Genomic DNA, 14,479 nt, shown 5'->3' with positions numbered 1-14,479 from the left:
GAACTCACAGGGTTCAATTGGTGAGCCCTTGTGATTAGCAGGGATGATGATGTCACCTGCCACATGCTCAGACTTCCCTGTTCCCTCTCAGTTTTACTTAGAACCTCACAGTATCTGGGGGCAAACTGACGATCCCAGCAACAGTATACCCTGTGGTAATGCAAAGTATTTTGTGGTGGCTTGGCCTTGGCTGGGCAATTAAGACGCATCGGACCAGATCTGCTCCTGGTGAAGATGAAAACTGCTAGAATTGGTTTGTTCATGTGGATCAACACAGCTGCCTTTTTTCAGGGCAGAGCAGCAGCTTGTTGCTTCCACTTTCACTCAACCCAGGAATACCCCTTTCCTGGTTTGTTATTTTGTCATCTGAACCCAGGAACTCTGGATTGTTTAGGGGTTAAACAACCCAGAGTTAACCCGACAATTGCCTACTGTTTATTGTTGGGTTAACTCTGAGTTGTTTAACCCCTAAACAATTCAGAGTTCCTGGGTTCAGATGTCACAGTAACAACCCAGGAATGGGGCATTCCTGGGTTGTTGACTATTTTGGGGGTTGTGGCTATAAGGACTGTTATGGTGAGTGTCTGCACTAAAGAATTAAGCACCATGCCACCGGTAGTAAACCAAGGATTCCATCAGGGTGTGACTGGCCAAAATGGCTTCACAGATTGTGATGAACAGCATGTATCCTCAGTGAGCTCGTTATGAGGCAACTATTATCTGTTGCTGCCTAACCCTCCACATCTTGTCTCCACTCTTGGGCCTCCTAAACTCCTGATTATTTGACCCTGATGCAACTGAGATCCCCCACGTTGTTTGCTTGGTTCTTGATTCCATAAGCTACTGCATTGGTTGTTGTTCACTTGTGTCCGACTCTTCGTGACCCCATGGACCATAGCACGCCAGGCCTTCCTGTCCTGCGCTCTCTCCCGGAGTGTGCTCAAGTCCATATTCATTGCATCAGTGATGCTATCTAGCCATCTCATCCTCTGCTGTCCCCTTCTCCTTTTGCCTTCAGTCTTTCCCAGCATCAGGGTCTTTTCCAGAGAGTTTTCGCATTAGGTGGCCAAAATATTTGAGCTTCAGTATCTGTCTTTCCAATGAGCACTCAGGGTTGGTTTCCTTTAGGATGGACTGGTTTGATCTCCTTGCAGTCCAGGGGACACGTAAGAGTCTTCTCCAGCACCACAGTTCGAAAGCATCAATTCTTCGGCGCTCAGCCTTCCTTATAGTCCAGCTCTCACAGCCATAAGTTACTACTGGGAAAACCATAGCTTTGATTAGACGGACCTTTCTTGGCAAGGTGATATCTTCTGCTTCTTACTATGCTGTCTAGGTTTGCCATAGCTTTCCTCCCCAGGAGCAAGCGTCTTTTAATTTCATGGCTACAGTCACCGTCTGCGGTGATCTTGGAGCCCAAGAAAATAAAATCTGTCACTGCTTCCATTTCTTCCCCTTCCATATGCCAGGAAATGATGGCGCCAGATGCCATGATCTTAGTTTTTTGAATGTTGAGTTTCAAACCAGCTTTTGCACTCTCACACTCAACAAGAGGCTCTTTAGATCCTCTTTGCTTTCTGCCATTAGGGTGGTATCATCTGCGTATCTCAGGTTGTTGATAATTCTCCCGGCAATCTTAATTAATCTTAACCTGTGATTCATCTAACCCAGCGTTTCTCATGATGTACTCTGCATATAAGTTAAATAAGCAGGGCAACAATATGCAGCCTTGTTGTACTCCTTTCCCAATTTGGAACCAATCGGTTGTTCCATGTCTGGTTCTTACTGTTGCTTCTTGACCCTCGTACAGGTTTCTCAGGAGACAGGTAAGGTGGTCTGGTACCCCCATCTCTTTCAGAATTTGCCAGTTTGTTGTGATCCACACAATCAAAGGCTTTAGCGCAGGGCCACCCAAGACAGACAGGTCATGGCAGAGAGTTCTGACAAAATGTGGTCCACTGGAGAAGGAAATGGCAACCCACTCCAGTATTCTTGCCAAGAAAACCCCATGGAACTGCGTTGGTTACTTGGTGATAAAAATCAGATGTGATTAACTGCATGTACTCGATAGTTTATCTTTTTAAAAAATGATGAGATTTCTGTTTTATGTAGATATTTAAACATTGGGAAGCCCTTGACACATGCTGCTTAAAAAAGAAAAAAAGAAAATCAACTAGATTAAAGGGAGAAAGCAATCATATGTGCAACCAATTTTCCTTTTGCTTCTTTGATTTCAGATGATGGAAAATTGTCCTTTGATGAATTCAAAGCTTACTTTGCTGATGGAATCCTGAGCAGAGAAGAGCTGCATGACCTCTTCCACACAATTGATACACACAACACAGAGTGGGTAACATTTTTTAAAAAGTCATTCAAAGACATAATGGTCAGCATTTTGGAAAGCAATGTGGTTTTGTAATACGAATTTATATGGTAAAATTTGGTTTTATAAATAACTTATGAAATACCATGGATCTAACCCAGTCTGTTTAGTAATCACTACCTGTATTAAGTGTTTCTGAGCAAAGATGTTATTGAAATAAATATGGTACAATGAATCCATCTATGAATAACTCCCAGATTCTGACTTTCTCATATGTTGTGAATGAACCATTCTGTATCCTCTCCCATTTTTCCTGAGAACAGTTCATTGTCCTCCACATTTGTGTCTGCTTTTGAGGCTATATGTTCTATGTCTTTGACTATGGTTTGTTTGTTACTGGAGAACATGTTTTAGCTGACTCTCAAGATCCTGACCCAGTTCACACATAACAATTTATGGGATTAAACCCAGGAATTGTTGGGGCTGAGCAACAGCTTGTTGCTTCTGCTTTCAATCACAACCCAGGAACACCCCTTTTCTGGATTGTTATGACAGCCAAGCCCAGGAACTCTGGGTTGTTTAGGGGCTAAACAACCCAGAGTTAACCCAGAAATCACTTATGGTTTATTGTTGGGTTAACTCTGAGTTGTTTAACCCCTAAACAATCCAGAGTTACAGGTTTGGACATCATGATAACCCAGGAATGGAGTGTTCCCGGGTTGTTGACTGAAAAGTGGAAGTGACAAATGCATGGGAGATAGTGCATTAGCTTGCTGCCATGTGGCCACACCTAACTATGGGTTAAATAATGGCTAAGTATGGGTTAAATAACCCATTGTTAGTCATTACATGCAAAACAATCACTGTGAACAGTGAATTTTCAGATAAGAGAGGAACAGGAAGAGTCAAAAGCTATAACATGCTCACTTTCTAAGGAGTTTGATAGGAATGGGAAAATAGTTTCCTTTGACGAGCTCCATGGTGGATGCTGACCAGGGCTGTAGCTCTCACAATGCAAGAGAACTCCTAAAACAGTGTCCTGCTATAGCTGGAGCAGGCTCAGCATTAAGGTAAACTAAAGGACAACCCAAAAGCAAGTCAATAAACAGGCAATGGGCAAAGACACTGTTTTACCATGCAAGAGGTTGAGTTCTGAACACCATCCAAGCTCAAAACATAGGTACACAGTCTAAGAAGCAAAGTAAAGCAGGATTCCAAGATCAGTAGCACAAAGGTTCAATCATGGAGCAAGGTCCGAGATACAAAGCACTAGAGCTGGTAGAATACATTGTTTCTAGCAATGGCTAGATTGATACTGCAGGATTATATTGCCAGAGCGTCTTGTGTCCCACCGAGGGCTCAGCTGCAGTTTGTTACAGGCCTTGCTCCCAAGGAATCCCTTCCTCTTGAAGTGTCCTTTTTTCTATTCCAGCAGTTCTCCTCACCAGCCTGCCTCTTGAGGTGATGATGGTCTCAGGGGCCTGGTGGTCACATTTCACTGGTGGATGGGACCAGAGGCAACAGTGATCGGGCCAAAATACAAAAATTACCAGACGATTTTAGTTTAATGCTCTTACTGCCAGCATCTATTCCTTAGGAGAGGCATTTCAACTTTTTTTTTAATGGAAAAAACCTGCACAAAATCCAGGAAACCACCAAATGTTTGGTTGTTTGGGGAAAGGGGGTGGGGCCATCTGGGGTACCCCAGAAGGCTGGATTAGGGCCTCAGGCAGGCTGGATTTGGCCTGCAGGCCTGAGGCTTTGCACTCCTAACCAAAAAGATATCCTTATCCTTAGAGTATGCCAGCTCCCCCACATTCATCCTGTGCCATAAGAAGAGCCAGGTTGGATCAGACCACATCTTGTCCCGCATCCTATTTCCCACCATGGCCAATGAGATACCTATCAGAAGCCCACAAGCAAGACGTGAGGGTAACGTCTCACCCCCTGCCTCACTGGGACACTGCAAAGATTGCAAAGCACTTTGTTAAAGTTGCAATTCCATACTTTTACTTGGGAGTAAGTCTCACTAAACTCAGCGGGGCTTGCTTCTGAGTGAACATGCATAGGACTGGGCTGTATCAGGGATGTGTCAGGTGACATTAATAATAGGAAGTATTTCCTATCTTCTTTCTGGATCCAAGTAGGGTTGCTACTTTTCTTCTGGCAGGGCTCCTCTGCCATTAACAGGCATGTGTCAAGCGAAAGTCAACAGGCATTCTGACACAGTGATGCAGTTAATGTGGAAAGTGATACCTACTGTGTTATTTCTGCTGGAGTGTCTGCAGTTCATGCAACTGCCCAGGGCAGGTGGGAGGAGAAACCCAAGCTCAGGCTAACGTTCGGGCGAGAATGCTGTCAGTGGCAAGTTAAAACAGATACTTAATATTTAGAGCTGCTATGTAAGTTAATTGTGGACTTCAGTCAGGAGGAAACGGCTGGCAAAATAGCTCCTCAGCAAGCATTTTTAATGTTTAACCCAGTTAGGGTACAATCCTATGCATGTTTAGGTGAAACAAAGTCCTACAACTCCCATGTTGGCTGGGGGATGCTGGGAGCTGTAGGACTTCTTTCTGTCTAAACATGCATAGGATTCCAGTGTTAAAGGCTTTAAAAGAAGGTGCTTTAAAAGAAGTCAGAAAATTGGCCTCATGCTTTTCCTACGAGGAGCAAACATGCCGCTTTCCGGTGATTTGAAATTACAATAAGAGACGTGGGACTCAGCTGGTGTAAGCTGGCCCCACATCAAGCCTGCAGCTACCTTGATCAAGCTATGTTGATTGCGCTGATGAGCACCAGCTGTGGCTCTCCTTTGTGAAAGAGGTGGGTGTTGTTTTTGATCCAAGCAAAACAGCAGGACTGCTTATCCAGGCAGATGGTGGCCTGGTTCAGAGATCTGCAGAACAGGCCCTGTCTTCATCTGCTTAATGCTTGTGCTGCCCCTTTACAGTTGTTCTCTGTGCATTCAGTGAATGTGGATGGGCGGAGGGGGTGCTGGTGTTGTGGCATTATGGTAGCAGACTAGGGTGGCCATGTGCCCTACTATACAGAGGACAGTCCTCTATTTGAAAGCATCTTCTATTGGAAAAAGACTGTCCAGGCCAAGTCCAGTTTAAATATAAAGAACCATCAGAAGGGAGAGCAGCAGGGGCCTTGAAATTGGCAGTGCACATTTAGCACACGTGGATAGCAGACTGAGCAGGCGCATTGGTCACCTGGTCACAGTCTTCCCCACTATGGTGAGATGTATTGCAATTGTACATAAGAACATAAGAAGAGCCCTGCTGGATCAGACCAAGGGTCCATCTAGTCCAGCATTCTGTTCACACAGTGGCCAACCAGCTGCCCACCGGACACCCACGAGCAGGACACGAGTGCAACAGCGCTCTCCCGCCCATGTTCTCCAGCAACAGGTATATATAGGCATATTGCCTATGATACTGAAGGTAGCACCTAGCCATCAGGACTAGTAGCTATTGATAGTTTTCTCCTACAGGAATTTGTCTAATCTTTTAAAACTATCCAAATAGGTAGCCATCACTATGTCTTGTGATACCGAATTCCATAGTTTAACTATGCGCTGTGTGAAGAAGTCCTTCCATTTATCTGTCCCCAGATAAATCTCCCACCAATCAGTTTCATGGCATGACCCTGGGTTCTAGTATTATGCAAGAGGGAGAAAAATGTCTCCCTAACCACTTTTTCCACACTTGGCATACTTTTGTACACCTCTATCATGTCTCCCTTTACTTGCCTTTTTTCCAAGCTAAACAATCCCAGCTGTTGTAACCTGCCCTCATAGGGGAGTTGCTCTAGCCTCTTGATCACTGTAGTTGCCCTTTTCTGTCCTTTTTCCAACTCTACAACATCCTTTTTTATTATTTAAATTATTTAAATTATAGTTATTTTTTCTAAATGTTCATCTCTGTATACATTAATTAGTATATCCATATCTATGCCCTCCCTGGGGGTGATGTATTTTCTCTTTTTTGATGAAGCATAAGTGGGCAACTTAGGTTCTACTCCAACCTATACATGTTCATTAGAAAGCTTATAGAGAGAAGCCGTGGGTGCAGCTGTATACATGCGGTGGGGGCTTTCTTCACATCACTAGAATTCAATTCCCCCATGATCAGGATTCAAATGAAGGCTCTGTACACATAGTGTGAATGTGTACAGAATGCACTACATGAATGCAAATAGACTGGGGCATAGCCTGCTTTCAGCGTGGCCAGGTATACATTGCCAAAACAGAGGACAAGAGAAGACTTCAGATTTCCATACAATTTGCATATAGCCTTATTTATATGCAGAGATGCAAATTTTGGAAAGAATGACTATAATTTAACTAGAAATACAATGGAACTCACCACAGTGGGGAAGACTGCGACAAAGGGTCACAGCAGCCCCTACCGCTGGCGGCAGTGATGTAGCAATATTGGGAGCAAGCCCCCAGATGACCAGAAATGCAGGTTTCTGGAAGGGGCAGGTTGAACCTGTGACAGACAGGGTTGGAGTCTGCCCTTTCCTGGGTCAACCAATCACAGCCCCTGGAATGTTGGGAAGGAACAGGGAAAAAAACTGTTTGAGGAAAGGCTGGGCCAGAGGGGAAAACAGGAGGGAGGTTTGGAGGAGAGGGAGCGGTAGGAGTTCAGGGTAGGGGTGTACGAAACCCTGCTTACCTGGCTCCGCTGGGATCTGCAGGTGGGGGGAGGCGATCCGTTCCTCCCTCCCGGAATCCTGCCCGGCCGGCTCAGCTCTGCGGCCAGTCCATGGAGCCGCCAGCCAGACCAACCCGCAGCGGGGCCTCCAGCTGCTGCCGGGCTGCTGCCGACGCAAATGGCGTAGGGGATGCCATTTGCATCCCTGCTTTAGCCGTGATAGGCTACATAAAAATATACGTAGCCTATCACGGGCCAGCATAGGGACGCAAATGGAGGCTGCTATGATGGCCGCCATTTGCGGCCGCAGCAGCCAGAGCCACCACCGCTGCTGCCACCGCCGCTTCATCTGCCGCCGGAGCTGCCGCCACCGCCGGAGCCACAGCCAGGTAGGCTCCATTTTGCGGGGCTTTCGTGGGGTGGTGGAGTGGGTTGCTCCATTCCATCACGGATTCCGGGGGGGCGAATTCACTGGAATTCGGCCTCCCTGGGATCCATGGCGGAATTGTCTAACATCCCTAGTTCAGGGAAAGGTTAGGAACTGATACAAATGTAACCAACTTAGCAGGGAATGTGAGGCAGTCTGTTCTTGTTGTGATAAGGAGAAGCCTGTAAACAGAACTGTCCCCCCACCACCCTTGTTTATGTTAACCCCTTGCCTGAGCCTAGTCTGACAGGGAACTTACTGGATCCCAACCACACTCCATCATAGGCACAAAGATACACCCGCTTGCTCATTTGCGTAAGCACCTTATTCCGTTTAAGGAAAGCCTTGGGAGTGGGTTAAGAAGAAGAAGGGTTAAGGTGGGTGGCAGGAGCCTTAGGGTACAGAGAGGTAACCTGGGAGAAAGCTCTGTCACAGCGCCTTCCAGAAACAAACGCGGGTGCTTGGGGGCTTGTCCCCAGAACACTGCATCACTGCTATTCGCGGTAGGGGCCACGCATGCATACACCGAAAGCAGTGGTGCTGGCCGCCAGTGGTATGGCACTGTTGGATCCTGCCCCAGGTGACCTGTGTGCCTGCTCAGTCTGCTGTCCAAGTGCTAACTGAATGATGTAAGGGTTCCCTTGCAAATGGTAACTTTAACACTCCTGCTCTCCCTTTTTATTGCGATTTAGCTTTGAGCTAGATCTAGACTGGACAGCCCTTCAGAGAGAGGACTGTCCTCTGACAGCTCTTCAAATAGCCCATAGAGCACTCTACAAGTAGGACACATGGCCACCCTTGCCTGTTGAACAGTCAAAACCTCCCCACATGTGTTCATTGAAAACACTGAGCATGTGTATAAAGGATGAGATGTGCCTTTGACATAATGGGCAGTGTGGCCTTAGGCATGCATGTAGCTGTAAGAGGTCCCTGGTATCTGTATGATGGCCTTTCAGCTAGTTTTAGAGGTAATACATTAGGGCCTTTCTGAACCAGTTCACAGTACACAATAGGCACAGTTTGCTGCTCATTAGTTATACGGGATCCAGATTTCTTCCCTCTGTTGTGAGGATACTGCATTTTCCCAAGACTCAGGCAATATGATGCTGTGATTTGGCTGTCTTGATTGGCATGAGTAGGCCTATCACTATTGTTTTGCTCAAAGCGTTGCATGACAGGTGATCAGGGATTTGACCAAAGGGCAAATGGGACCATTCAGACCATTAGGCTGAATGGTCCTAAATGGCCTGGAATTTCTCTCTAGCCTTTGGAATGTTATAGCCATCAGAGTTTGGGGGATGGCCAGAGTGGCAGCTAGAAGTGGCTGTAATTTGAACTGCAGAGTGAGCAGATTGCAGGGAGAGAGTTCAGATGGAGAGCTGTGACATTTTTTTAGATGGAGTTGGCTGAAGCAGTTGTCCTTTGGGAACATAGTGCAGGATCAACAATTGTGCAACCTGATTTAGGAGAATTTGCTTCCATTAAGCTCTGCTGAGTCTCAATATTAGTCAATGAACAGAGATTACAAATATGATGTAAGTCTCCAGTATGGTCTTTCATCTAAAGAAAACTACACCCACTAAAGGACTACTCATCCTTGGGGAAGCAGGGAGCTTGTAATAATACTGTTATTGGAGAAATCTCTATTCTTTTCCCAGCTGGCAGAGAAATTGACACCTGAGTGCTGACTGGAATGTGCCTGAGTGAATGTCACAGAAACAACTGAACTGTACCCATGATAGCATAACTAATGTAACGTAACTCTAGGATGGCCATCTGTTACAGATTTGGCCTTTGCTGAGTGTTTTTGAACTATAGTTCCAGTATTTAGGAGGCCTGTGGCTGCCTGTTAACTACCCATAGCTGATCCATACACTTCAAACAAAGCATGCACCAAAAATGGTTTTAGGTGGATTCAGTTTTGGTTCTGTACTAACAAGAATTAGCAAGGGAAAAATATTTTGGTTAGAAATATACTTGTAATATCACATCACAATATGACTTTCATAAAATAAAGCAAAAATATTTCTTGTTGCTCTTCTTTGAGTCCTAATAGCTTAAAAAGGAGAGATCTCATTCTAAGTACCAAGTTCCCATTCAGTTTTGAATAGGCTATTCAGCTGACAGGTACACATGCCTGGTGAGCTTCTAATAAGAAGCTGCCTCATTCTAAAATCAGCACCTATTTGTACCTTTTTGTGTAGAAATTATGTCATAGCTAGTATTATCCACTGTCCCATAAATAAGGGTTTGCAGTCTTAGGGCACAATCTTATCCAGATGCCTGTCAGCCTCTGAACTTGGAAGCTGATGGGCATCCTATGCAGAGTGGGAGGAGCGCAAAGGTGATCTTTGCCTCCACACTTCTCCTGCTCTGCATTTTTGCTAGACAGGCGTTTTTGCCTGTCTCGCTAGGGCTCTGCAGAGGGGGAGGGAAGGAGTCTGGGGAGGGCTGGGGATAGCTTGTATCCCTGCTTCCCCAGTCCCTTCCCCTCCCTGCCCACAGAACTGCCCCCTTTCTCTCCTCTCTGAGGTTGCTTTTGTGACCTTGGAGAGGCAGCCAGCACGGTTCGCTCCACGCTGGCTGGGAGGAGAGCTTGGACTCCTGGGTCTGAGGTCAGAGCGCTGTCTCTGACTTCAGATCCAGGCATCCAAACTATCCTGTGGCCCCTCAAACACTGTCTTGGGGCCACAGGAGTGCTTTCCCAATTATCTTATTGTTATTAATCTTTTCTTAAAAATTGGAACATACAAAAATTAGAACACACACATACACCTAGATACAATCAATTCTGATATGATCAGGCTAGATAGTATCAATTTTGAATCATACCTTTGAGAAGATAACTGCTCACGCAAAATTTGCCAATTAAATCTAGATCTATAATTTTTTCTAGACATCTGTATATCAAGCTTTTTGATGTGTATACCTTAGGCAATGTTTTTTGCTCATTCATTGATAAGCAAAAACTTTAAGCATACTTTTGACACAGAATAATACTGTCAAGAATGACAGCCTGTTTTCTACCATAAGATTAAGTCAGGCTGTCACGTTGGATGTAACCTCCTAGATTTGTTTGTTATCTAGAGGCTCCTCAGCCCTTCGCTCAAGGCCAGGCACAGTCCCTGTGAATGGGGAAGTCTAACAGCTGGGGTCGGTGGGGAGCTCCACCCTCTTGGAGGCAAGGGCAGCCCACCCAGGGCCAGGGGCTGAGCCAGTGATTGGCTAAAGGAAAATCTGCCCTGGATTGGCAGGGCTGGGCTTTAAAAGCAGGCTGAGGGAGAGGCATGCTGTTTTCCTTTGTCCTGGTGGCTCTGGACCTGCAGATGGCTGGTTGCTATCTGGGAAATCCATAGTTAGGTATGTAAGGATAGGCCAGGTAGTTTTAGTATTTTGGCTTGGGTATGTGTTCATGAAGCTCTCTGTATTCAGTTAAGTGACTTGGCGTTGTACCCTTTTGTGTAACTTGCTATTTCCATTCTTCCCTTTCCCTCTACTCCTTTATTTTTATCTTAATAAACCTTTATCCAGCCTTTAGTTGGTGTGATTTCTCTGCACAACCACAGTGCTAATTTCAGTGCCTCTTGGCTTAGGAGGGTGGTTGCTGGGTATTTTGGGGGACTGGAAGGCTGGGTTTGGCCAGTTCTATTTTTGGAAGGAGAGCCAGGATTAGGTCCTGAGTGGTCCTACTTCACAGGGAGGTTGGGGCTGGTCCTGGCAGATCCTTCACAAATACAGGCTCACACCTGTTGATTACTCAAATAACCCTGTAGCCCAAGTGATAGGGCTTTAATTCAGTGTTTTTTCTTTGGATACCATCCAGGGCCCAATCTACACAGGTGATTTAGTGTGGAGTGAAAACACAACAGGGTTGTTCAAGATACATGACATTGTCTCCACTGCACAGCAACCATTCTCTCTCAAACAGGTGCATTTTTGCAAAGTCCTTTTAGAGCATCTTTTTTCCTTAAACGCAGCTTTCACACAGTTCCGCTGAAGTGAGCCCTGTTCCCCCAAATTAAATCCTGCATACTGGGTGTGGCTAGGGCTGTGTCTGTAACCTAGCTGTGACCTGATCAAGGGGTGGGGCTGTCCCTTTCCCCCCCCCATTCCTCCCCCTTCATTCCTTCCCCCCCCCCCAACTGGCAGTAGCTGCTTTGGGCACAGGCTTCTCTTCCTACTTAGCACTATTATGCAGTAGCGCTATTTGGCTGCTGGCCGTTCCTGTTAGTTTTACTTTACTACTTCACAGTCCTGTAATAACACAATTGTGCAATGTCGCATTAGCGTGATAATCAGAATTGAATTGTACTGGGGCTGTAACTCAGGCAGAGAGCAGGGATTCAATATTGCTGCTTCACAGTCCTGGTGGATGTGAGGGGAGAGGTGTGGGGTAAACTATGGGATGTAATTCATCTCTTCCATTAAACTTCCCTGAGCAGAGGAGCATGGAAAGGGGCGGGGAGCAAGCCTCTCTCATTTGCTGAGCAGCACCTACGTGGTTGAGTTCTACTCATGGACTCCTCCCACCCAACCCCAAAGTATGGCAGCTTCAAGTGCTGTTTGACCTGTGAAAGTGGGGATTTAGATAGTGTATACTCTGCTTTTCTTGCTTCATGTGCCACTGATGGACCAAAGCACATTTCATGAAATCCGTATATAACCAGAAAACACTTCTGAAACTGTTTCCATGTAGATTGGGCCCTAGTCATCTTGACAACCATTTTTATGCCAGTTATCCAGAATTCACTGTGAACTTGCTTGTGTTTGTGTCTTCATTTTAATACAATTACTGTTTTTTACTCATTTAGATTTTATTTTTTAATGATTTATTATTAAACATTTGGCATTTCTATTTCATCACTGATTGTCTGGTGCTTTTCCTGGGTTTTGTGCAGTTTCTCCCCATTCTAAAAGGTTGAAATGCCTCTCCTGTCTTAGTTATTTGCAATAAGCTCTTTTAAGCTAAAATATGTTGGTATTTTTGGCCCGGCTCTTTTTGTCTTCAAGATGCCTGACCATTGGCCATGCTGGCAGGGGCTTCTGGGAGTTGAAGCCCCAAACATCTGAAGATCTACCTTCTGCCCACATCTGTTCTACACAACTATGAAGAGCTCAGGAGCCCTGTCCTTTTTTCACATCTGGCCAGCCTAGCTCTACCTGCTTCCAGGAAATTGCTGCTCAAGAGACACTTAAGTAAAGGAGGTTAAGTAACCTCTCCTGTCCTAGACAAATTTCCCAATTCCTGACCAGCATTACCCAGACTGCTGAAAATTTCATATTCTTTCTGCAGTCATTAATTTGAATTTGGGTGGTGGAAAACGTGTCTTAGAATATGCTTCCCTGTTGAGATTGGATTTCACAAATCTCTGCAACTTGTAAGGTATTGATTAGTCTTTGTCACAAGGGGCAGTGCCTTTCCCCAGCCTTGAAGATTTAAAAAGTGGTGGGACAGGTGATTAGAGCACCCTTCCCCAACCTGGTGTCCTGTGGATGTTTTGGACTACAATTCCCATCAGCCCCAGCCAGCATAGCTGGTGGTTATGGTTGAAGGGGTTTGTAGTCCAAAACATCTGGAAGGCCCCAGGTTGGGGAAGCCTGGGCTAAAGCCACCCAATAGCAAGCAGCCCATGTAGTCAATACCAGGGGTGGGCAGAAGGTAGATTTCCAGATGTTTTGGACTTCAACTCCCAGAAGTCCCTGGCAGCATAGGCAATGGTCAAGCATGCTGTGAGTTGAAGTCCAAAGCATCTAGAGATTCCTTTCTGCCCACCCCTGCTCAACATCATTTAAAATTCTTTGAGTTTTACAAGTTGTACATTTTAACAGCCAGTTTGATCATTCTATTTTAGCCTAGCACTGAGCAAATATTCTGGGACTCCCAGAATCCCCCAGCCAGCATGGCTGACTTAGGAATTGTAGTTGTAGTCCAATATATCTGGAGGGCACCAGGGTGGGGAAGGCTGGGCTACCTTGTTCTCTCTCCCCCACCTCCTACACACACACACACATGCACACACACACCAAATTCATGAAGGAGAGGGGCCGCTATTGGCTTCACCTCCAATGTTGGCATGCTTGCTGGTGGCAATGTCTTCAAGGGGTACCTTCATGCATAGAACTTCACAGACATAGGCATCCCTTTCAGAAATGGCTCTGAATGCATGGAGGGAATGAGCATACCAGTGCATCCAATGCTGAGTATACACATGGGGTGAAGAGATGAGTGAATAGTAATTTTTTTCATGGGATTTATGATCCATTTAATAATGAATGCCATATTCATATTTTTGCAGGACAATATAACTACATCCAATGCTTTTCTTACATTTACTAATGCAAGGGTGCAGAACCTGAGGCCCCGGGATCCACAGATGGCCACACACCCTTCCCCTGGTCCTGCCCTTTTCCCCAGCCACCAATCGTTTGGTAGTTTCCCAGCTTTTGTGCAGTTTTCCCCCCATTCCAAAAGGTTGAAATACTTCTAAAGGCTTAGTTACTGGCAGTTAAGTGATATGGTGGTCTTTTTGGTCTTTTGGACCTGCCCCTTTTCCCTTCAGCTATGCCCACCACTGGAATGCAGCCCCCAAGACCTTCCCTGAAAGGGAGTTTGGTCCTTGGGCTGAAACAGGTTCAACACCCCAACACTAATGGGATGTGGGTGAGATGGAGATGACACAGACTCCATGGGAGGGGCTGTTGAAGCCTCAAAGCCTAGGGCCCCTGTGACCACAAGTGCGAATTTGGATTTTTAAAAACAAACAAGTAACAATTTAACACAAGAACAGCTATATGTTATTATTCATTAAAGCTTGGTCCTAACTTCCCGACCTACTCTACCCCTTCTAAAATCCTGTACACAAACCCCACTCCCAAGACGTTGCTTCCCTGATCCCTCAGGCCCTATCTGACTAAGTGTCAGCTCACCCTTTATATAACCTCAGATTCCTCACACGCACTCAGGCCCCTCCCACCTTTCCCTCACTCTCTGGCATACTATTAACCTTATCTTACCTGGGTTAACATACATGACAAAATAGGCAGATGTCACAGCCCCCTAAAATTGGG

General features: G+C 45.7%; 1 protein-coding gene across 1 annotated transcript in view; it reads left to right on the top strand.

Moving 5' to 3' along the window:
* The window catches only part of NECAB1 (N-terminal EF-hand calcium binding protein 1), an 89,340-nt gene that overhangs the window by 14,226 nt on the left and 60,635 nt on the right, over nt 1-14,479 (top strand). Inside the window, exon 3 of the mRNA XM_084849153.1 lies at nt 2,238-2,346. Within this exon, the coding sequence (XP_084705279.1) occupies nt 2,238-2,346 (109 nt within the window). The remainder of the gene's footprint in view (nt 1-2,237; nt 2,347-14,479) is intronic.

Source organism: Heloderma suspectum, chromosome 4, assembly GCF_057233095.1.
Source record: "Heloderma suspectum isolate Gila_16-S chromosome 4, 16-S_ref, whole genome shotgun sequence".
Lineage (NCBI taxonomy): Eukaryota > Metazoa > Chordata > Lepidosauria > Squamata > Helodermatidae > Heloderma > Heloderma suspectum.
The sequence above is the reverse complement of the archived record's forward strand: the minus strand, read 5'-3'. Positions and strand labels throughout refer to the sequence as shown.